The 24,408-nt window shown below is 38.4% G+C and overlaps 1 protein-coding gene across 2 annotated transcripts in view; it reads right to left on the minus strand.

Annotated features, from left to right (window-relative positions):
- The window catches only part of EGF (epidermal growth factor), a 58,734-nt gene extending 34,659 nt beyond the window's left edge, over positions 1-24,075 (minus strand). For both annotated transcript variants that reach the window (XM_027635939.1, XM_027635940.1), the window contains exons 1-7: positions 23,446-24,075; positions 14,251-14,382; positions 10,999-11,198; positions 9,844-10,025; positions 6,074-6,304; positions 4,295-4,497; positions 908-1,033 (exon numbers count right to left, since the gene is read on the minus strand). In XM_027635939.1, the coding sequence (XP_027491740.1) occupies positions 908-1,033; positions 4,295-4,497; positions 6,074-6,304; positions 9,844-10,025; positions 10,999-11,198; positions 14,251-14,382; positions 23,446-23,572 (1,201 nt within the window). In that variant the 5' untranslated portion in view covers positions 23,573-24,075. The remainder of the gene's footprint in view (positions 1-907; positions 1,034-4,294; positions 4,498-6,073; positions 6,305-9,843; positions 10,026-10,998; positions 11,199-14,250; positions 14,383-23,445) is intronic.
- Between the last annotated feature and the right edge of the window lie 333 nt (positions 24,076-24,408).

Here is a 24,408-nt window from a genome sequence, read left to right on the forward strand (position 1 = left end):
AGAAACACTTGTTGCATCTGAATAACATCAACCTGTGTCAGGGAGTAGAAACAAAGAAACACTCTGCAAGAAGTACGTCTTTTTTTGCATTCATTTTACAAAAATATGTTTTTTCCTAATATATTACAAAAACACAAGTTTGCAGACCTCCTTCAAATCAGCATTAAGAAACTTCTAGCAAAACTTACTCAGGCTGCATGTGTCCAGCATAGGTGCCTAAATAACTTCCAAAAGTTCTGCCTTTCTGTACAGATTTTAATGCCATTTAAATCCTGCATCCAAAAAAATTCATAAGACACCTTCTTCAGACAAAAATTCTTTTAAAAAATTGGGCTTAGACATGACTTAAGTAGAAATCTCAAAACACAGAAGTGTATTAGAAGTCAAAATTCAGAAAGCAATCCTCGAGAATTTCCTGAGAATTAGAATGCTGCTGCTCAGGCAGGTTTATAAATCCTGTAAGCTAGGAATTTTGATGCCTTTACATCTTATAAAATCTGGTCATGTAGTGAAAAAGATGCTTCCAAAAGTATTGTCTATTATCAATAGTCATTTTAGATTTTTAATAATACAATCCAGATTAAAACAATTAGAAGTATGTTAAGAATTGGCGATATATCTGTTTTCATTTTTATTTAAAAATTAAATTAGCTTATAGAAGCATGTCTACTTATCTGAAGCTGCTTTACCTACTCAGGCTAAGATCAAAATTTCTCGAAGAATGGCACCGGTGACACATTCATAAGTCTCTTTTAGACTGTTTCACAACACGGAAGGACACAAAACTTAAATGGCACAACTGGAATTTTTAAAATCTCGTTGTGTTTTTTCATACTCAATAAGTAAAAGAACAGAAGAATTTTCTTTCATCTGGTGGAATAAAGCTGATGAGAGATTCACATATTACCTTCACAAAACTGTTTATTTCTACTTAAAATAAAGCCAGTAGGACATTTACACCGATGAGTCCTTGAGTCTGGCCTGCAGATTCTTCTTCTGCATTTTTCTTTACTCAAATCACAGATTCCTTTTTCTGAAAGAACAAATAGAGTGTAAGCATAATGGAGTTCTTACCATATCAACCTTCAAGTAGAATGATGATCACGGATGTATTTTCTTCTCAACATCTGCTTGCTCAACCTGAGGAACTTCTTATCAACAGAAAATAACTTCTATTATTTTCTGTTGCTAAAATCGGGCCAAAAAAATCACTGTAAAAATGAAAGTCCTTGGAAGACTAAGAGTAGGTCTGTGCAAACGATCATTTCCAGCTCTACATCAGCACAAGCAGATCTAGAGAGTCTGAAGTAAGGGATGGTTTGATTTGGGTGCATACCTATAGTGACTATGAAAGGGAAAACTGTGTAGCAGGTTTCACGTGCCACCAGACCTGCATAGTAGTATATATTGCTCCATAAAATGCTCAGAAATAAGAGAACGACAGAGAGAGCACACATGCAAAAAAAAAAAAAAAAAAAGAGAGACGAGAGAGATTTTTAAAAGACAGATAGTCTATGAAGACTGAGAATTATTACCACATTATTACATTATTTAACAAAAAGAATAGCTGGACAGATCATAATGACCATATGTTTCATTTGGACAAAAAATAGTAGCACGGTCTAGAGAATCTTTGTACTGGAATGGATCTGTGAGAAATACTAATTTTATAAATGCTGAACTCAGATATAAAACACAGAATCTTTCTGATTTCCAAGAAGATATTCTCAAAGTTTCTTCAAAGAAAGCAGAAAAAAGTGCCCAACAGATCCCTGTAAGCCTTCCTACTTCTGCTTCAGAGAAAAAGCTGCTCAAGTATCCTTTATCATGGGAAGGAAGTGTACTGAATATCATTAATCTGTTAGAAAAGATACTTTAAAGAATTCCAGAGGCAGTCTTTGAGATTTTGAGGCAATTAAGATATTTTATTAGCCATTAATAAAAGTGTGATGCTGCCATACCAAAGTTGTTCAGTGGGGTTACAGCAAACCCATAGCTGAATTAATGCTCTTCTCTGTACTTATGGGCACTGATCAATCCAGGGAAATCATTTGAAAGAGAAAGGGAAGAGGGTACATGAGGAATTTCAGTAGCAAAGTAAATAATTCAAATTGCAGTAAAAAAATCAAATCATCTCACTTGCACACTTCTCATTAGTTCCCTTTTCATCTGAAGGAATGCACTAGTTATCTGCTTTAAAGAAGGCTTGATAATTCACAGCAGACGCTACACTGCAACATACGTTTTCTTAGCTCGTACAGAGCATCCAATTAGTCTAGGTATGCTTTTATCTCCTCGTTTCTCTGTTGTAAGATCAGCTATAAATCTCATTTGAACTCCAGGCTCATTAGTCCTCCTTTCATCCCCGTTCTTGCACTGGATAAGCCAAGCAACATACATGCAAAATCCAAAAGTTCATCTGGATTCAGCCTGTTAAGCTTCTTTCTACTCCATCACTTCCCAGACATTTTTACAAGAAGTTATTTGGAATTTAAAGAAAGGCCTACTGTTGACAACACTTACTGTCATACAGAAATTTACTGAACATTGGAAATATAGAGGTATATACTGCAAGGCATTTGAAAATGCTGGTATATATATTATACATATATGTATATATATATCTGCGTGTGGTTTATATATAAATAAAAGTGGGGAAAGCCTTTTTGCAGTGGAAAGATAAACACCAGAGCGCAGAATACTCTGGTGGAAGAAGTGGAGTTAATCTTTGGAGAGAAGAATAAAAGCTAAGTGCCCACAGTCAATGAAAATTTTCAATGAAATTATGCTGCACATTCTTGTGGAGAGGACATGTAACACAACCGACAGTCCCTGAGGTTCAAGAGACTATCTTTCTTGGTCATGGTCTCTTCCTCTCTATCTTCCTGCATAGGTAAACATTGTGACAGACACCCAAGGAGACCTCATAAGACCTTCTGAATCTCAGTGTAACAACCCTGTGATGTGTGGAGATGCTGCTGTCTGCACCACAAACATATCCTGCCCTAGTTACTCTGTATGAGAGCACCAGATTTGTCAGTGTTTCTGTTTGCCAGGATGACCATTTTCCTCAAAGTAAGCACACAACAGATATTGTCTCTGAATTGATGCTCCCTGTCCTTATAAGTGTAAACTTGATTTCCAGGAACACTTTCTCTTCTGATCTCAACAGCTCTTTGCACTGAAAACAAAGCACTGGAAAGGGAAAATTCCCTTGAAGTTTTGATTTTTCCACTCAGATCAGTCTTCAAAATGAGAGATGGCATGGTACCATATGAAGCTGTTGGCTGGCATGCAAAAAGACAAGGTCTGTTTTATAGTAGATATTTTAAAATAGTTCAAGAGCGATATTTACAGTTTCATTTTCATTACAAACAAAAATGAACACTACATTCTCCTCATGTCTTTATATCACTTCAGCCTCTGGGAACCCCTGGACATCTTCCCTTGGGAGTTCTGCAACCATTGCTCAACAAAGAAATGCCTCTATGCTGTTTTCCTGTCTTTCTTATTCAAGTAAAACTGGTGACAAAAGCTATTCCACTGAAGCAAGAGTGCTCTGTCTGCTTTCCAAAGAGTAGAGAACAAGACATTATTTCCCCTGGACATCCCTCACTTCCTACTGTCTCAGCAGGAAGCCTCAAGGGAGGTTAGCTCTTGATAGTCAACTACCTTCATTTTTGGATCCACAGCGAAAGGTAGCAAGATGACCAACTCATATTGGAATTGATATCAATTAAAGAGACTTGAGGTTCTTATTCCATAGCTATTATAGCAACTTCAAGTCTTTCTAAGACAGACTGACTCTTAATTGAGCCATTTCACAGCAAAGGTGAGACATCCACAGTATCACTTGTAGGACATACTTCGTGCTTAAAATCCTTCAATGCCCTAATAATCAGAGGTGTTTAAATGCATATTAGATTAACACTTTCAGAATTAAGCAGACATTTTATAAAGATAATATAGGTGGAGGATTAAAAAGCTGTGTGCTTTTTGCATTTAGCAGGACAGCATAAAAATACCTTTGTATAAACAGAAGGATGAGAAGGAGAAAGCCACATGTATATAGAATAATGAAATCAGTGGTTCATGTTTGGTACACCTCCAGCCTGATACTCAGCTGGATTTACACACACCAAATGGAACTGTGGATCACTGAAGTTAAAGGAAACTTTTTCCTTTACTTCAATTAAGCATGGAATTTTGCCAAAGAAAATTATTATTGTAGAGAATCAGAATGTATGACATAGTTATTCTCACACATACAACTGCACCATTTCATTTTACTTACCCAAATCCTGAGAATCAGTTCTTGCACCTGGCTGTTTAAAAGGATGTACTATTTTTATCTCCACCGGTGGAAAAAATGATGGCTTCAGGCTAATTGTGACTACAATTTTTCCAGTATATTTGTTGGCTCTCCATATCATGCCAGATTTCAACTCTGAGTAGTACAGGTGCTCAGCGAAGAGAGACATACCAAGTAATTGATGTCTATAACAAGAGAAGATAACATAAAGTGGTACATTACTATATATTTACTCACTCAAACATTTTCTGAGCATCTAGTTCAGTCAAATTCACTGTAAATAACCTTTCTTTGCATTCTTATATATATATGTAGTATTATCTTCTATATACGAGAATCAGATGAGGTGCAGAGGCATTCTCAAAATAATGCAGCACTCATAACCCTGCAAATTTGCAAAAAATAAACACAAAATGGATAACCTGCATTTCTCACAGGTTTTATGAGCTATTGTTCAGGACTGACTCAATTGGAAGAGAAAGTTCAGGTATAACCCCACTTCTGGTGAACCCAGTAACTAAAACAGACGCTTTGTTGAAGGATGTAGGTCAGATAAGTTCCACCTCTTCCCAATACGCAGTGCCTGCTCTGACAATTCTGACTGTCCAAGGAAATCAAGGTGGAATGGAGAAGTAAGAGCAGGGTGTTCTGAAATCCATCTTCTGCTGCTTCTCCTATTGCAGGAATGTAATTTCCATTCACTGGTCAGTTATAGCAGCTAGCAGAAACCACAAAAAGGCCCAGTTTTAAATAAGAGAGAGAGTAGAAAAGATACTGAAAGAAGTGATTCTGTCTTCCACTTTCCAGCACATAATCCAGGTGGAAAACTGAGAATCTAGTTTTCCCAGGCTAAAGGGAAAGTGTTGATGCCCTAGTGAACAACAACCCACTTAAGGGAGAAAGGGGAAGAGGATAAGGAAAAATCCAATGTGATTGCTGTCAATGTAGGGAGAAACCAGCTTTGTGTTCATCATATGCAAATGGAGTGCTGCATGTTTATATCAGCAGGCCAGCGAAACCACATATTTTTCTCATTCTGCTGTTGGCAATCCCTACTACACATGTGCCAATCCAGCCCTACCAACAGACACCACAGTGACACAAGGTAACCTTTCCCGAGCACCTCACTGAACACATGACCAGCACAGAGCACCTGCAGCCCTGCACAGCATGGAAGTCAAAAGCACACGGTCTAACAGCCCCCTCAGCTGGTGCTTAGCCCCAGCATTGGGGATCAGAGGGAGACAATTCTCTTATACAGGACAGTTTCCAACACATCTGCTGATGCTTGCTGGAGAGGCTGAGCACAGAGCTGAGCCTCCCCACCCAGCAGCTAAGGATGACAACAGACTCAGAGGAGGAAGAGAAAGACCTGATCTAGTTCAGTCTCTTCAGCACAGCTCAGACACCTGAGCTCACCCACTGTGACCTTGGATAAATCATTTAATCTCTCCTTTTGGCTCTTCTATCTGCAGAAAAAGGCCACTAATAAACACTCAGAGAGGATTTCTAAGGATTAAGTTGTTATCATTTGCTAAAAGCTTGGAAGATGGAGAGTATTGAGAGGCAGTGTTATCCTTACAACTGTGACTTTTTTCATTTTCCTATGATTAATTTTAGATTTACAGTTACATGCCATTTGCACTACACTTCATACTCCTCATGTTATGAACTGACACAATAAAAGGAAGAATGAGGAAGAGAACTTAATAGCACCCCTGAAATGAGTGTTTTATTTCTGACAAGCTGAGGAAAACTCACCGAACAGAACTTTTGAGCAAACGAACATCTCTGCCATCATAGTCACATGATCCAATATGGGAAATCTCTTTCCGGTGATCGTGTTGGATCCAGTAGAGCCTTGTGTCAACCAAATCTAGTGAGATGGCCTTTATTTTTTCTGTGGTTCTTAAAACATTTATCATATCACTTCCACTGAGGGACACCCGGTGTATGCTGGAAACTGTACCATCTGAAGACCAAAATAACAGCCTGCAGGTAAGAGAGGCATGTTAAGAAAACAAAACACAAAACCACAAAACTTACATTTGCACAACCACATCACTTCTATGCACTCCTTGTGTAGTTGCTCCTGTGTACAAAATTTCTCAGTGTGGTACTAGAACTACTAGTACTACTAGAGATACTAGAATTCTCTCATGTAGGTCAAGCAGGAATCAGCCCAGCTTAACCACTACTGTCTGTATCTCTGCTTTGTTCAGCCATGCACTCAGACAGGAAAACTGGAATAACCTCTCAAGTCTATGGGGAACACCTGCAAACTTGAGAAGAGGGAGGTCTTTGAGGCAGATCCGCATTGCCCTCTGCCCCAGGGGAGGAATCTACCTCTGGAATTTCTAGTTGAACACACCACTTAAGTACTTAACTTAAAAACAATTTCTATTGTTCTCATTTCTATCTTTCTGCTGCTAATAGCAGCCAGACTATGCTGTTATTAAATTATAACACAGTCAAAATACAGCTCCAATACTCAAACCAGTTATGCACTGAAGCTAATTGTATGTCAAGATATTCGTAGATCAGAACTCAGATTTACTGATGTGATTAGGGTAACAGCAGTTCTTCCAAAATATCAACTTATCCCTAATTCATGTGTATTTTATTTTTTAATGTTTGGGTTTAGATTCTTTCTAGGGTTTCTTGTGGACAAAAATTCTGAGAAACATCATTGTTTTGACCTATCATCATAAAATTGCAGGATTTATATGCACAAAACAATGTAGCATAAAACCACCTTTACTGTGTTTATGTTTATAATTTTTTTAAGGGCCCCAAATATATTAGATCTGGCAAAGGACTATATTAAACCAGTAGAAAGAATCAGCCTCTGCCTCACAGCTTTTCCTCACTGTTACATAGTCTATAGTAGTGACAGGTATTAATGTATAAGTGAAAACACATTTCCAGAAGGTCAGCCCAATTTTATTCTGCCATATTTAAACAGTTTATTAATATTTACTTGCATTTCCCTAGCACCTGTTATTTAAGAAATGTCACTACTCTGAAAGTTTGGACAAATGTAAGGATTCACTTTTTACAGATAGGAAAACTAAGAAACAAAGGAAGCTACAGTCTCTGTGCACAGTTTTTGCAAATCAGTGTAGGAATAGGATATGTTAAGAATAAGTAGAAAGACAGAAGAAAAATTAAGATTAGAAAACAGCTTGAGTAATTCCCAGCCTTTATTGTATTTGCCATCTTTAATCTTAATCCTTAATTTTTGGCATTTCTAAACACCATTAAAAATGTAAAACAATCTATAGCAATAATTATATTATTGCTCCTAAAATAAAAATCCTATCACTGGTAATAGCCAGACACATATTCTAAGAAAAACTCTGTTATTAGTGTATCACATTGACCTTCATTACTTGAGAGTTGCACATGTTTGGAGAAAGACATTGCTAATGTCAGATTTAGTCCTCGTTTAGGCCTGTGCATGTAAACATACTGGGGATTTTCTTTCACTTCACAATAAAAATAGAGCCCTCAATAGTTTTCATACAAGCAAGTTGCCATAGGCCATAAAAATGATGTTAGATTTCTTGGACTCTACTTTCTTTACAGTTTATTAATGTCTTAGTGGTCTCCCTGTTAGCACATGAGTACAACTTTTATGCACAGTGAATCACACCTAGGTAAATATCCACACTTGAGTCTCCCCAAACTTTTACATACATTCAGCAAATACATCCCTATAATGCCATTTGTAACATGTGTTTCAATGGCGTTTGAGAGTGGGTGTGAGGACTGTGAATATTTCCAAGATAGATAAATGCTACATTGAAAAGTAAATCAGGAAAAAAAAATACACAGGCTGATATCCAGGCCATAAATCCCACTCAAATGGCAAGAGTCTGAAGAATATTAGCAATGCTATCACCATGGGCGCATACCTGAAGGGCTGTGATATTGGCATCATGGAGATATGGTAGGATGGCTCCTACGACTGGAGTGTTGGAATGTAAGGATACAGGATCTTTAGGAAGGACAGACAGGGGAGACTGACTCTGTGTCAGTGACCAGCTGGAGTGCATGGAGCTCAAACTGGGGATGGATGAGGAGCCAATGCAGAGTTTATGGGTCAGGATTAAAAGGCGTAGAGGGTCAGGTTACATTATAGCTACAAGCTACCTGACTGGGAAGACTGAGTGGATGTGGTCCTCTATAGGCAAATAGGAGAAGCCTCACATCCACAAGCCCCAGTCCTCATGGGGGACTTCAGGAACCCTGATATCTGTTGGAGGGACAACACAGCAGGGCATAAGCAATCAAGGAGGTTCCTGGAATATATTGATGATAACTTCCTACTCCAAGGGACAGAGGAGGAGGAAGAGTGTTCTATGTCATCTACCTGGATTTGTGTAAAGCATTTGACACTATCCAGCATGACATACTTCTCTCTAAACTGGAGAGACATGGATTTAACAGATGGAACACTCAGTTGATAAGGAATTAGCTGAATGGTTGCACTCAGAGAGCTGTAGTCAATAGCTCAATGTCCAAGTGGAGACCAGTGGCAAGTGGCGTTTCTCAGGGATTGGTATTGGGACCCTCTTCATCAGCATAATGGACAGTGGGATTGAGTGCACCCTCAGATAACTTGCTGACAACAAACACCAAGCTGTGTGGTGCAGTCAACACGCTGTAGGGAAGGGATACCATCCAGAGGGACCTTGATAGTCTTGAGAGGTGAGCTTGTGTGAACCTGATGAAGTTCAACAAGGCCAAGTGCAAGGTCTTACACCTGGGTCAGGACAATCCCAAGCACAAATACAGTCTGGGCAGAGAGTGGGTAGAGAGCAGCCCTGAGGAGAAGGACTTGGGATGCTGGTGAATAAGAAGCTCGACGAGACTCAGCAATGTACACTTACAGCCCTGAAAGCCAGCCATGTCCTCGGTTGCATGAAAAGAAGTGTGACCAGGAGGTCAAGGGACATGATTCTCCCCCTCTGCTCTTTTGAGACTCCACCTAAGAAGAACATAGACTTATTGGACTGATCCCAGAGGAGGGCCACAGAGATGATCAGAGGTCTCTTATGAAGAAAGGCTAAGAGATTTCGGGTTGTTCAGCCTGGAAAAGAGAAGGCTCAAGGGAAACCTTATAGCATCCTTCCAGTAGCTAAAGGGAGCTTACAGGAAGGGCGGAGAGGGACTTTTTGCAAGGACATGTTGTGACAGGACAAGGAAGAATGGTTTTAAACTGAAAGAGGGTGGCTTTAGATTGAATGTTAGGAAGAAATTCTTTATTGAGAGGGTGGTGAGACACTGGAACACATTGTCCAGAGAAGCTGTGGATGCTCATCCCTGGAAGTGTTCCAAAACCAGATTGTACGGGACTTTGAGTGACCTGGTCTAGTGAAGGGTTTCCCTGCCCATGGCAGAGGGGTTGACTAGGTGATCTTTTTGTCCCCTTACAATCCATTTCTGTGATTCCATGAAACTGCAATCATAGTACCTTGCATATTTGGAGTCCATTTCAATGAAATTACTAATCCATTTAAAATTACCTTTGTTCAGCATCAGTGATAATCCTTGTGGGATGACCAACATCTCTTAGAAGAACTCGGCGTTTCTTCCCATTCATGTCTGTCACTTCTATGGTTCCTTTCTGTCTATTGGCCCAGAGAATGTCTTGATTTATCCAGTCAATAGCAAACCCTGAAATGCCTTTGTCTATGTAGCATAGTCTCTGTAAACAACAACAAAAAAAAAGAGTTGACAAGAGGTATCCTGATGACTACTCCAAACTTGGCTTTCATTATAGGGAATAAAATGCCAGAGTGAAACTTGCTATTTCATTCCTTTGCTTGCTTCATTTTCTTTCGGACCTGTAGCTATTTCTTATTCTTTCATCACTTTCATTTGGTCTTTGTACTTACACATACTCCCTCTGAACAGAGAGACACCCTGCAAAAGGAGAAACTATTTTGTTCAAGAAATACACTGGAGTAATCTTTTCACTACAACTTTTTGCATTTCACACACTATGAAGCGCCCAGACCTGTACTGTTACATGTGGAAGACTTCCTAACACACTGTTGCTGGTCTCTGCTCCTTAAAAGTCAGTGAAAATACATCAATGAAGACTCCGCATGAGTAGACGAACACAGGCAATCTCTCTCAAACAAAAGAAGGCCCTTACACCATTAAAGTTCAGCCACAACAGCCTGTCTGCCCTTCTTAATCAGATGCAATGAACTGTATAGTTTTTTCTGAACAAAGGATGAAGTGCCAAAAGAAGCATTTATGCAACCATAGAAACCAATGAAAGGTTTGAGAAAAAAATGAGTAGGAATTGAAGCACATTCTTCTCATAGCATTTGTGTCAGCTTTTGTTACAATAACCTTGAGGACAAAGTTCCATAATGCCAGAGATTAATTTAAAACTGATAGAAGCATTAATGTCTACAAAGCCTTAGTTTGTCTGAATTGTCTTTCCTTCATTTTTGACTCTCGTCACTTGATCCACAGAAAATACTGAATGTACTAAATGTGAATGCCAGTAAAACAGCCTAGATTCAAGATCAGAACTATTACAACAGCAAAAATAAAGTCCTAATCATTTAACAGTAAAGGCAGAATTGTACCTAAAGAGCAGGTGGTTTCCACAGAGGGTTTTAAGCCCATTAACTTGAAGAATTCCAGAGAACTGAGTACTCTACCTCTTGTTTTGTGCCATTCAGGTGAATTCTTTGAAGTAGTCTCCTTTCAGAGTCCACCCAATACACTTTCTCTTCTACATAATGAAAATCCATAAGTGTTGATGGACCAGTATCAGCAACCAATCTTTCATGATTGGTCCCTTCGGTGTCAATTCTAAAGATGGCATTTCCATGGCTAAAAAGCAGGAATGGTGCAGGGTCTGGTGTGGAGAAAACAAAAAGAGACCAATTAATTGATAAGAATTGCATTTTTGCTGCATTAAGTTCTCATCAGTAATATACTAGTCAAAGAGAAACTTCAGGATCTACCTACCTCATATTTTAACAATAGCTTTCTATTACAGAGATAGGTGTATCACAGAGAACCAATAAGATATAAATGTAATGATCCTTTCATATGTAATATTGAAAATTAGGTCAAAAATCTGAGTTAGGAAAGTGAGACTGCAATGGTTGTTACCACTAATCCCAAATCCTACAGCCTAGTCAGAGGTCAGAACAATCACTGCATGCTTTCCAGTTGAGGTTGGAAGAGTTTTGTCATGGATGTGTCTCCAGGTGGAAGACCACTTCAAATTATTGTGCTATAGCAAGAATTTATCACATAGAGATGGCCTGGAGTCTCACTTTAACTATTTACTTTATTTACTTTAACTATTTAACTATTAACTTTAACAAAAAGGAAAATTAAAGATTCCAATACAGGGCAAAGGAAGAAGCTAAACATTGTAGATGTTTCTTATGCTGCAGAGGGCTGAAGGAAAACAAAAGACTTGTACTTAAAACTCAGCAGCATCAACTCCTTCCAGACAAAAACTGTATTCATACTGAGAGAAGGGTAACTTAAAATATATTAAAATAAAACGTGCTCCAATTATGCCCCAAATTCTAGAAAACCAATTAAGGTTGAAAGTGATGAGCAACTAGGATGGTCCCAATACCCTTGACGCATCCTTAAACCAGGAGATATGCATAGAAATACAATTAGTGTGGCATAATGATTGGGGCTGCTGATTACACCACTCCAAGTTTTATCAAATCCTTTTTTATTTTTAGGGTATCACCATAGAGCACCATATCACCAAGTCTGCCCTATCACCAGTTTTCTTGCACATAAATTTTTGAAAATTAAATTGGTTTTATTGACCAGGTTCATATCTTTTTTAACTAAATATCTTTACTGTTAGCATGAAACCCGATGCTTTAAACTCAACAAGTAGCACTTTACAAATATTAGACAGATGCTCTGCCTTCATCATAGTTGCAAAGTTGTTTGACAACTCCTTTCAAAGCAGAGGATTGAGACCAATTTTGATTTCTTCAAGTGAACAAAGTTCTGACAAGCACCCGAGATGTAATTTTCTTTTGTTCCCAGAGGGGAACCCAATGAAGATGGTCAACACATTGTTTCTATACTAACAGAGTGGTTTGTATCTCAAGTTTAAAGCTATCACCCAATTATAGCAGTTGCTTCTAGGATTTTAATGACTCCCTTTTTTCTGCTGTTATTTGCTGTTATATGCAACCCCATGTGACCATATTTGAATTATGAAGATTTGCTTCACATAAATGGTAAATGAACAGTAAAGTGTAGTGAGGTTGATTTATCTAGGGAATTTGGCAGCTGCAGTGCCTGCATTTTTGCCAATTAGTTGATCAAGAGCATTTATGCACTTTGGTTTTGTCCTTTACATTCTCTGAATTTCCTATCAGGTGACTATGAATGAGGGCTGTCAGTGGAACAGGAACTGAAATAAATTTTTTTTATTGCAGATTTGCGGTTTAATGATCAGGTAAACAATATCTGCACCAAAGAGCTTCCTATCTTTAAAACACAACGGTATTTCACTTGGTGCATCCCCCAGAAGGGTTTATACCTAGCATAAAAGCTCCTTATCCATCACCGTATTTCCATCAGTCACTTTCTACTGTTGCTATAAATATTAGTAATAACGTGTTAAAAAGTTGAAGTCCTCCAATATGAAGGTAGGATTGTTTTTTGAAAGATACCTGTGCATAAATGGTGCAGTTAAGTAACATGTTTGTTTTCACCTCTCTTCAGCTCAGAAGTGAAGAGTTCACAAAAGATCTGATTTTTAAAAATAGGAACATTCTATTTAAGGGACCAGAGATGTTTAGGCAGGACTATAAAAAATCCAGTTTGGGTTTTGTGAGTCACATGTAGCTGATAATTATGAAGATTCTAGGGGTAACTGAAGTAATTGTGTTGGTGGCAGTTTGGGAGATATACAGAATATTTTTGGTTATGTTCATGGTCCCAAAGGCTACCTGCATAGGGACTCAAGTCTATCTCCTACTTCTTGGGTCAGAAAAATGCCTTATCACATCCATCTCTGCATTAGCAAGAGTCCCAGGTAAATATTAGTCAAAAAAAAAGAAAACCTGAGATTCTGGATCAGGAGGGAGTTGTGGCATATCCCAGACATGAGTCAAAGCCAGGTGTTTGGGAAACCAAAGTGGAGAGGTGGGAGGTGTACTCCAGACCACTCCCACCTCATACTCTAGATGCAAATATAGAGTTAAACCAATCAGTAAAATCCAGCTTGATTTTTTTCCTAGGGTAGCATTAGTTGAGGGCAAAATGAAAGTTATTCAAAAGCCACAACTGTGAATATTTTTCTCTTAGAAGAGCTAAAACCTGTTAAATTTAAATGCATCTTGCACATTTAAAAATCAATTTATTTTTAAATAGCTAAGGACAGAGCAAGGGAGAGAAATAACATATAGTAGCACTCATGTTTTTTAAGACACTGCTGATGGATGAAACCAAAAATAAGGGCTTCCTGCTTACAGTTTCACAGCACTGTCCCTAAAACCTAGACACACTGGAAAGACATCAACACCACTAGACTGAAAGAGGCTAAGGTAGTAAAATCTTTTGTACTGCCACGTCTTCCTGGAAGTAGTTAGAATGGGATAAGGGAGTTTACAGTTCTGAGCACACAGAGAAGGCTAAACAGGAGTTAATTGTTTAGTTTTATTTGTTTCCATATTTTCATTCATCTTTTCACCACCATACTTTTCATTCTTCACCATCACTCTTCTGTGGCACCCACTTTTGGCCTTGCCACTTATCCACACAGAGTAGAAGAGACAGGGTTTTTTATCAGTGAACCAGAGCACCCCAGTCGCTGTCCAGCAGGGACCAGCAGGCATGGTTCACTTTGAAAAATAAAGCTAACTAAATCTCTAAAGCTCTTTTTCAGTCATCAAAAAAGAAAGTGACCTTACCATTCACATAGCAAGACCGTTTGTCAATATCCAAAGAGTAGCCAGGCAAACAAGAGCAGACGTAGGATCCTGGAATATTGATACAGGTTTGGCCGCAGGTTCCCAAACCACCTTCAAGGCACTCATCAATATCTGAAACAGGCATTTGAAAAAGATCAGGAAAATTCAGCTTGGAAGAGCAGCATGAGCAAGGAGAAAGAGTACCTTTGACATAGTTATCTAATAATAAATTGGTCACAAAATTTAATATCCCATCATTTAAAAAGCAAGATGAGGATGGTTGTATTCCTTCATGCATTGGTTTCTGAATTATTGTTTTGTCCATTGTCATGCTCGCACTGACTCTGGAGAGCGTTGGGGTTTTTTTGAGTTTTCTTTGACATCTAGGGAAATTACCCTTCTCCCTTGTGTTTGGGCACTCTGGTCTCTAATTGCCCAAACACAGGGAACAGACTTGTCTTGATTTGTGTTAGTATTTGCTATGCAAATGCTGCTTGCAGCTGCTTCCGTCAATCTTTATCCCTTTATCAACAATAATAATTTTGCCAACAAATTAACAGACTTTGCAAAACAGCAAAGCGGCAGACTGCCACAGCACTGAGTTCAATGTTGAGCTCATTTTGGTTTGAGTCAAATCTCAAACACAGATACAAAACACTAAAACTCCCACTGTATTCTGACAGCAACAAGCCCAAACAAGGCAACAAGCAAACTAATTAGAAACTGGACTTTTAACTGGCAGATTAAGCTAGAGCCTTCAGAAATTAAAAGATATTTGATGTATTTATGGTGTTTTATCAGGGTTGAGGCACTAACTGTTAATTAAGTCCTAAATTAAGGAACTTATTTTTTTAAAAAAAATATTACTACTGAGGAGCATTGTTTACAGTAAGGGGAAAAGAAATTAATCCCTTTGGCAGTACCACGGATAATTGTCCCACAAAATTGAGATAAATTTTAGTGCCTACTGAAAACAGATGCAGCTTTCCAAGGTACTTGACATCTGGCAGTACCATATGCTGGTATATTTCTTGTATACTTTCTTCAACTGTTGTGAGGGCTGCTATAAGGAGCAGCTGCTTCCTTGCCCAAGTACTATTAGATGTCAGTGGCTTTTGTTCTGGGTTTTATCAGCTGACTTTGCATATGCAGGAATAAAAGAATCAACAAATTTTGTTTTAACGAGACACATTTGATTAAGTCACTAAAGGACATTGATTCATAACCAAAACTAGGACTGTGAGTGTCATGTGAGAATTCTCTTATAAAGAAGGGCAGAAATGGCACCTTAACTACAAGGAAGAGCAATTTAATCAACTCACCAAACTTTAAAAGAAACTTTCTCAGTAACTTAGGGAGAGCTAACCAGCTAGATCTCTGATATGCCATGGTTCTGAGTCCTGTACCATTTAACTGCTTTAAGAAACTATATGTAGCTGAAGTGTTTAGGGGTTTCTTCTCTGTCAAGTATCAAAGTTGTTAAAAAATAATGTAAATGCTTTACAGTCACCTAATGTGTCTGTACAGACTAGGGAAAGTTTCATATTTTTTTAGAGTTTTCCCACAACCTTATGTTCCAAATAGCAGATGAACTAATTTGGCAATGCAAGAAATGTAGTCAGAGCACATGCAACCGATTTCTGTTTAATGGATTACGAAGGTAAAGCAGAAATATTTTCAGCAATGTAATTCCACAAAGTACTCTAATTCTAAGCCACAATTTTCTTCAAACAGTCATTTTTCAGGAGAATATTTTCCCTCATGTACTAGGATTGTACATTCCATTCTCCACAGCATTAAAGGAGTAACTCCTCCAAATCCTCTCTAAAAAGGTTTGACTGGCTTAGAAGCGTTAATGGGCTACAGAAACCACAAGCTCCAGGTCACCATTTTAAAACTAGATATTCCTAGCAAACATTGTCTGGATGGCATTAAAACTAAAGGCCTCTCTGATAGCCCATATGGGGGGGCTTTGGTGACCTCAGATCATTGTCCAGCTGCTGTCAGTGCTAGACACAAAGACTGGTTGTCTCTCTCTTGCTGAGCACTGGTTTTCAACTCACGTACCTGACTGATTAAGCCAGAGAGTTAACCTGATCTAGTCACCAGTGCCACAGCAGGTGCAAGACTGTGTTGATAAAGGCTATAATGTAGTTTATGTTAGTCAAAATACTTTTATGACAGTAGTAGCTTTTAAATGAACTTGATGTTATTCCTCTGTGGAAATCACGAGTTCGGGTGACAAAGGCAACTGTGTAGATGTAAGATTGCTAAAGAGAGAAGTTGTTTGATTAAGCTGCGTGAAACACTGCTGAGCTATTATTCAAATACAATAAAGAGCACATTAAATAAGAATAAAAAAAGATAGGCCTGACTTACAGATTGTATATGGAACTGCTTTCCCTGAGAAGGATTTGTGTTCATACTGCATAGAAAGCTGACCTCTTACCATGTTAGGGCATGAAAATTCAAATCAAAACACCTATAAACACAGGAAAAAATACTGACGTGGGGGAAAAAAATTACTTCTGTAAATGCCAGTGGTCAGTTTATATTGGCATGCTGTTTGTATTTCTCAGATATAGGTCGTTAAAGGAACTCAAAAAATTAGAAGGTGTATACAACAAGGATAAAAAGCCTGATTTGAATGTATGGAAAAGTGCTTTTCTGTGAGACACTTAAAGAGCTCAGAATGCTTAGAATATCAGAAAGAAATTTGGAAGAAGATTGATCACCATAAATAAATACCTTTACAAAGAAAAAGTAGCATATTTTCTAAAAGATACTCTAATCAGGAACCATTAAACAATGACTGATGGCTCAGAACTGAAGCCAGGAAATTCAAATTCAGACATTAAATTCAAATTTTAACAGGAAGGGAATTCGCTAAGGGAACTAGCTATCCAGAAAAACCCTGAAGGCATGAAAAACATCACAGAATACTCTAAAGTCAGGATCAGACAGGGAAGACATGCTTTAACCAAGCACAGGTTACTGAGCTACATACTAAGGTAAGAGGACAATGACCTTTTATTTACAGGATGGATTTTCCAGCTTTATATGAGTGTACAAAACAGGAAAGAGCATACTCATTGATGAGGCTACAAGAATTTACACTATCTCCCCAGTAACTGTACTTGAAGAGAAGATTTCAGGGTTATTGACCTGTCCATTTTCATCACCAAAACTCACATAATCAAGCAAATCCCACACATACTGAAAAGCAAGCCATCCCTCTAGCTGAAGAACAGCAATCATGGAGGAATAATAACTGCCCAATGAAAGGCCAGGGACACAGTGGCAGGTCGGCCACAGGAGAATGCCGCTTCCAGTGGTAAACAGGAGGAACCAAGAGACACAGTGCTGTTGTGAAACACACAGCAGCACTGTGAATGTTTGGCTTTTATGGAATCTACAACAGAAGGGGATCCTATGCTTAACACACTCTCTTCTTTGCTTAAAGTACAAACAAACAAACAAACCCCAACCCAATCAACCAAAAACACCAACCCCAAAACAAACGAAGAAAAGAAACAGAACAAAGCTCTTTCTTAAGATTTAAGAGAACTTGATCACAAAACCATCCATCAGGTGTAACTAGCAGTACTTTCATCTGCACTTTTAGTGCCAAAGGAAAGCATGGAGTTGCATCCTGCTGTAGCTGTTTTACGTGTCCTAGCAACCACATCCCCCAGTGGGAACTTTACCCTGTGAAAGAAATCGGCTTAGTGAACACAAAAGCTGTCTGCAGTGCCCTGACAGTCAGCCCTGAAAGAAAGAATGAGGTTCTGCTTAGTTCTCAAAGGCTTCTTTATGCAAAAAATGCCTTGAGAATCAGCAAAAACGATGAATCATGTCATCACAATGTTGGCAGCTCTCAATGACTTTGCATACAAATGTACTACTTTATTGAGAGTCCTGAGAAAGGCTCTGGTTGCAGAAGGTTGAACCATTAGTATGCCTGTCAGGGATACAGAGAAACCACAGTGAGCTAGAACTTGCATTTCATTATGACCCCAAATACTTACATTATATACATATATATGTGCAGATACATCCACTCAAATAACCTCACACAAATTTAGTTCCCGTCAAGTTGTACTGGAGATTAATTCAATCCACTATATCTAGCACCACCATAATCTTTTCAACAAAGTTGAAAGTGAAATTTTATCTGGGTGACGAAAAAAGTAGCCCATCCCTTTTATCTATTTTGTTTAAAGCACACAGCTCAAAGAACAGAAAATAGCTAGAAATGGAAAAAGATACTCCAGCTATCAGCAGACCACAATAAAACAGATGATGCATAGTTCAGTATCTTTTCTCTCCACTTTTAAATGAGGCTTAAAATACAACCTTATCACTCACAATTTTTGAGAGGAGAGAGGTGGTGAAGTGCTCCCATACTATGGTAAGAAATACAATATGAATACAATAAGGTGGTTATCAACTCCTGGACTCTTTCAGCCCAGAGCCACAGAGATGATCATATCACAGATATGACAGCAAGAGTAAGCTCATTATTTATCAAGTATAAAATAGAATCAAATTTAGAATTTAAACAGAATTTAGAAACCACTCGTAGATATCTCAAAGAGAAAGGGCAAAAAAGATCTCCAGGAACTACAATATCTTTTTTTTTTACTTCTGGACTCCAATCTCAAGTGTTTGCTCACTAGAATGAAAAAAAAAAAAGGTTTTATCTTCAAAATAAATTCCATGAGTAAATTAGTAACTACAGTATGGACCTCTACTTCTCGGATCATGCAAATTTCAACAGACTATTATTGGCTTGCCTTTCAAAGACCAAGTTCATGAGGCATCCATCAAATGCTGTCATCCAGCTCCCTTTAAAATCAGATTTCAAATTAGATACTAGAAAGTAATCAGTTTGTTTTTAAAGAGAATAACTGCTATTTTCCACTGAAGAAAACAATGAGTCTTGTAGTATTAGTTATTGGTCCTGGAGTCTGCCCCTTAGCCCTTTTCAGTATTAAGCATCATGTGATGTGTGATGCCATTTCTGTCCTTTCTTGTAATATATTTGCCTCTTTCCTATTTTGATCTGAGTTTTCACAGCTGAAGACAGTATTTTTCCACATTCAGCTGGATCCAATTTCCAGATAATTCAATGTGAACCTTCTCATGAATTGGTCTCTGGGTTCAGACCCATGCTCAAGAATTCCTGAATACTATTTGGTAAAAATACCAGCATCTTTCCCCAAGGCAGTATTATGTGACGTGAGCTAGCTGGAAGACAACTACTGAAAACAAGGAAACAAACACGCCTTGACTGCAGCTCTTCTGAGACACAGAGGGAAACAGTGGCAACTTATCAGGTTTATCCCTGCCACAACAAGGGGAGAAAAGGCAGTTCCCCATTTCACTGGCTCTTACTGCTCCTTATGAGATGCTTGCAAAGAAAGGAGAGCTGTGAACTAATAAGGTTTTGGCATTTCATATTTCTCAGAATACAGCCAAGAAGTTTTAACAGCATATCTTCAGAAGGCTGTATGGAGCAAAGTGAAGCCAGAATTTAGCTAATTAGGGTAAATTTAAAGATGTAAAACAAAGAGTAATAACTTAATATTACTCATCTCCAGTGCTCCGTGGCAGGAGAGAGGTGAACAGTAAGAAAGAAAAGAGGAAAACTTGAGACACAGAAAGAAGTATCTGATCAAAAGAGCTGACCTAGATAGCTGCAGTTGTCACCTTCAGTTGCAGGCTCTAGCTCTGTTGGAATGTGCAGCATGTTAGTCCTGATGAAGTGACAAGGACTGAGCAGTTAATGTCAGGATCTGGTAGAGATGTGCAGAGTTTAAGAACCTATGATTAGGCAAAACTTCAGTACTGTGGGTTTTGGTTTGCGTTCTTCCAAGACTTTGTTACAACACTGTTGGTTTTTTTAAAAATAACTATCTTTCTTCACTTTTAAAACTTACGTAGTGAGTATTTAATGTCAGCCCTGAAACCAAAGTACACCTCCAGTGTTGCAGTATCCAGAAGACAATATACTTACCTAGGGTAGCCCAAGACTAACAGGCATTAGTATCTACTCTAAAATTGATAATGCAAGGGGCTGTTCTAGGGTCTTCTTCAGATAAACAGTGCCATGTGGAAAACTTTTTTGGTCTTGAGTAGGGAAAGAGTCTATACAACATGACAGAATAAAAAATACTGTTGTTAAAGTAGTATTTCAGGAGGGCACAGGCAACAGATTCCAACAGGTACAGGCCCATCCCCTGGTGTACCTTGTATGCTTACATTGTCAAATATGTTGGAAATCAAAGCTCTCCTGGGATCAACTATGCATATGTTTTTTCTTTGTAGGCTCCTTTGTAGGTCAGACCATTTTTCTTCAGAGGTAGAAGGATCTGTGTTTTTACTGGGGTCTAACGAGGCAAGTTATTTAAAGGTGACTGAGTCCCCAGTCCTGATATCAGCTTAAAATAAATTATTAATTAAAAATGGCAATGTCAAAAAATGTAGAAATGCTTTCAATTCTACCATAACTTGTCAATAAATTGATGCATTCATTCACCAGACTAGAAACAACAGTGTTGTTCTGACCTTGTGATCTCTTCTCTCATGCTTTCTCTCCTGTAAACCTTGCTGTCGTAGGACACAGCCCCTCTGAAAAGTCTCTCCTCTCTTGACATACAAAGTCAGGATTCAAATAATCTCTCTTAAAATAACTGTATAAAACTGTGTGACATTTAGGGTTAGATTTCATTATACTTCCACAGGATGAGGAGGTCTTTGATCTTTGAATATCCAGAGAAATAAAAGGAACTAATTAAGAAGTGAGCTATTTAGCAATGTAAGAAGAGCACAGCCCAGACCTTTGTCTGTAGTGGTAGTTTGGAAAACAAATCTAGAAAAGCCTACACACTTTCTGGTAAGTCACCGGTAACAGAGAGCAGACACCTCCTCAATTCAGGGTAGTCCTTATGGCTGGCAGGTTGCCACCAGTCACAGATGATTAAGAATATTTTACAATTGGTATATCTATTACAGCTCACCCAGAATGGTGGCCAAGCCACGATCAGCTTGCTGTCATTGTTCAGAAGTCAGTGGTATGAGTCACATCTCCCACTCACCACTTTTATCCCCAGTATTACCTTCAAAGCCTGCGTCCAGCTTCCTCCCACTTGCTTTCACTGCACCCTCTGTCTCACATAGTTATTGAACCAGAATGTCATACGTCCAGTCTTCTGGTCAGAACACCAGTTGTGTATCCAGTACACAGAGGAAAGAGCCAGGGAAACCCCGTACACCAAAGCATCCTTCAGTCTTACAGTTCATGTCAGAATTTCACCTTTGCTTAATCCCCTGTAATGCAGTGGTCTGTAATTGAAAAATTACCCTAAGAAATCTCATTTTTCACTTATTCTATGTCATGGAATTGCTCAGAGTATGTCATAGTAATGTTAGCTTTTATGCAGAAGATTTCTTCTATTACTATTTTTTTGAGAGTTTGCTGAGCTACTGGCCAATCTGTTTTGGTGCTTTACCTAGAGTCCTCCATTCATACAGCAGCTAATTTTCAACAGAAAAGACATGCAGGTCAGGTTATGTCTAGATTAATGAAATAGCAATGTGCATCAATATGCGAAATATGTTCACGAAATAAAAAAATATGTCTTTGCAGCACTTTGCATGTTAATATTTAGAGCCCTTTTTTGGCTCTAAACAATAACCAATCAACACCCTTCATCTCAGCAGGATTCTCCCGTTATACATGAGCTCTTAATTGGGCAATTCCGTAATATAGAAGTCATAACTAATGAACATCCTAATTACCTTGTGGAAGCAAAGTACCTATTAATGAATAGTATCATCTGTAGGAGAGGCTGTGTAAAGTGCAACAGCTGCTAAGGATATGGTATATACACTGCATATATTTCAGACTGAGGTTTCAGACAACCAGGTCTAGTCTGGTCCCACGAACTGAACAGCCATTAACGGCAGAGAGGGTAGATGCTCTTCTACAGGAACACCCCCTGGTTTAAGTTTGCCTAAAGGGAATGCACTTTGTGTATTTTGAGTGCTTTTCAATGTGAAGCAAGCATAGTAAGAGGTGGTAATATGGAGATCGATTTCAGAAGTATGCTTCTTATTTAAATTGAAGCATCAGTGTGGAAGCACCCTAGGTGTGTTTGGCTCTGAGATAAACCTTCAGTCAGGTTTATAATTTGTACACAAAAAATTCCTAGGTCCTCCTCTCTCAATATGACATCATTTAACATGCATACTTCTATTTTCTGCTTACAAGACGGTATTTCTTGGCAGAATGCACAGAGGAGGCACCTGTTATTACATCACTAGAATCACGACAAGAACTGAGTCAGAGCCCAAGAGCCAAGAGAAGCCCAAGGAATCTAAGGCAAAAGCATTAAATCCAAGTATTATGTCTGTTTGCTTGAATCCTTACAGAGCATTTCCTTATCTCCTTACTGCAAAACCCACAACTTCATTGGCTCTGGATTTCTTAAAAAAATTGGACCTCAAGGTAGCAGGGGAGGGAGAAGGGTTCTGTCATTTTTTGTCTTGAACTTTGTAAAGAATAGGAACCTGCATTTTACGTGCTCCAAATCGCTGGATGTGATTATAGTAATATCAGTGTCATACATTTCACCCAGACTTCAGTACTACAATATCAAGTACATCTGCAATTTATGTATTGTATGAGATATACTAATATGAACACATCTACATGCACCAATCAGCATAGGAAGAATAGTTTTTGAAGTTATCTAACTCACATCTAAGTGTGTACTAATGCATAATCAATAAAATACTCTTTCTATATGCATATAGAAATAAAAAACCACACCTGTACACAAATTTTACATATATAGAAGCATGAATACATGCATGCACATGTACTGAAACTACAGAGACACTGAAAGCTACAGCAAGTTTTGTGCACTAGAGAACAGTTCAGATTTCTTAATGATCATATGAAAATGTATCCTGCTTTCTAATACTTAAACTGACAGACAAGTGCTGATTTCTGGGAAAAAAAAATGAGCTCTGTTCATTTTGAGAAGCAACAGATATTGAGAAGCTGATTTATCAGTTCTGCCAGTACAACACACAAGCAACCTGTAAAAAAACTCTTTGAAAATTATAAAGCTAAATTGAGAGAAGACAAATGCAGTTTTCTTTATCTGAGAATGTTCAGCAACTTACCTATACAAACCGAGTTTTCAGGCTTTAATCTGTATCCATTAGGACAGTTCCAGTGCTGCAGAGCTGAGAGGTTGACAAAACCAATTTTAAAAACCACAGGCAAAAAAGCAACAAGGAAGGGAAACATAATCTTGAGGGGTTTTTTGAGCTGTCACTAGAGAAAAACTAGCTTATATTCAGTCATATCCAGGACAAGATGAACATGTGCAATCCCAAAAGGTTTCTGCAATCTCCCACTTTACACTCAGACATCTTATCACAATTCCAAGTTTTATCTTTGCCTTGCTGTTCTTGTCGCTTTAGACCTTACTGCATCTGACTACAACCTTGAATAAATTCCTGGGAGATTTCTTCCCTGCACACATCAGGGCGTTTTTGCTCTCTCTCTTTCGTTTCTTTTTTTTTCTCTTTTGGAAGCCAAGTATGAAATGCCTGACCCTCCTGCCACAAATTTAACACAGCTTAAAAGCAATGCTCGCAAGGATCATTGCAAATTTCCTTGCAACAAGCAAAGCTGCTGTTTAAGTCCTAAAAATTGGAAAACTCTTCACCACATCTCTCAGTGGAGTACAGGCGGCAAGATCTCCAGGTACTGTCCTTCTCGGAAACGCAGTTGCTTTTTACATTCAAACTTGGACGGACTCCTCTTTTCTTTTTAAAGCTCTGCTTGCCCCACCTCTTCTCTTTTTAGTACCACTTGAGTGAACCCTGTGTTTGCAAATAGTAATGTGGTCAGTTCCTTACTACAGGGAACTGAGCCAGCATGCAGATATCCAGCCACCCGTTATAGATACAGTCTCTTTAGAAAAGCAGCCCCTCCTGCTTGAGAAGTACCTGTGGCTTTCAGCTAAGTTTTTTTCCTCAGGGATTTTAAGTAGGTTTATATGATTCCTGTTCAATCATGATTAGTTGCATTCATTTTAATATCATCATGTGTTGTACCACCAGAAACAAATTTTGTCA

Source organism: Corapipo altera, unplaced genomic scaffold (genome assembly GCF_003945725.1).
Source record: "Corapipo altera isolate COAL_440 unplaced genomic scaffold, ASM394572v1 22b, whole genome shotgun sequence".
Classification (NCBI taxonomy): Eukaryota; Metazoa; Chordata; class Aves; order Passeriformes; family Pipridae; genus Corapipo; species Corapipo altera.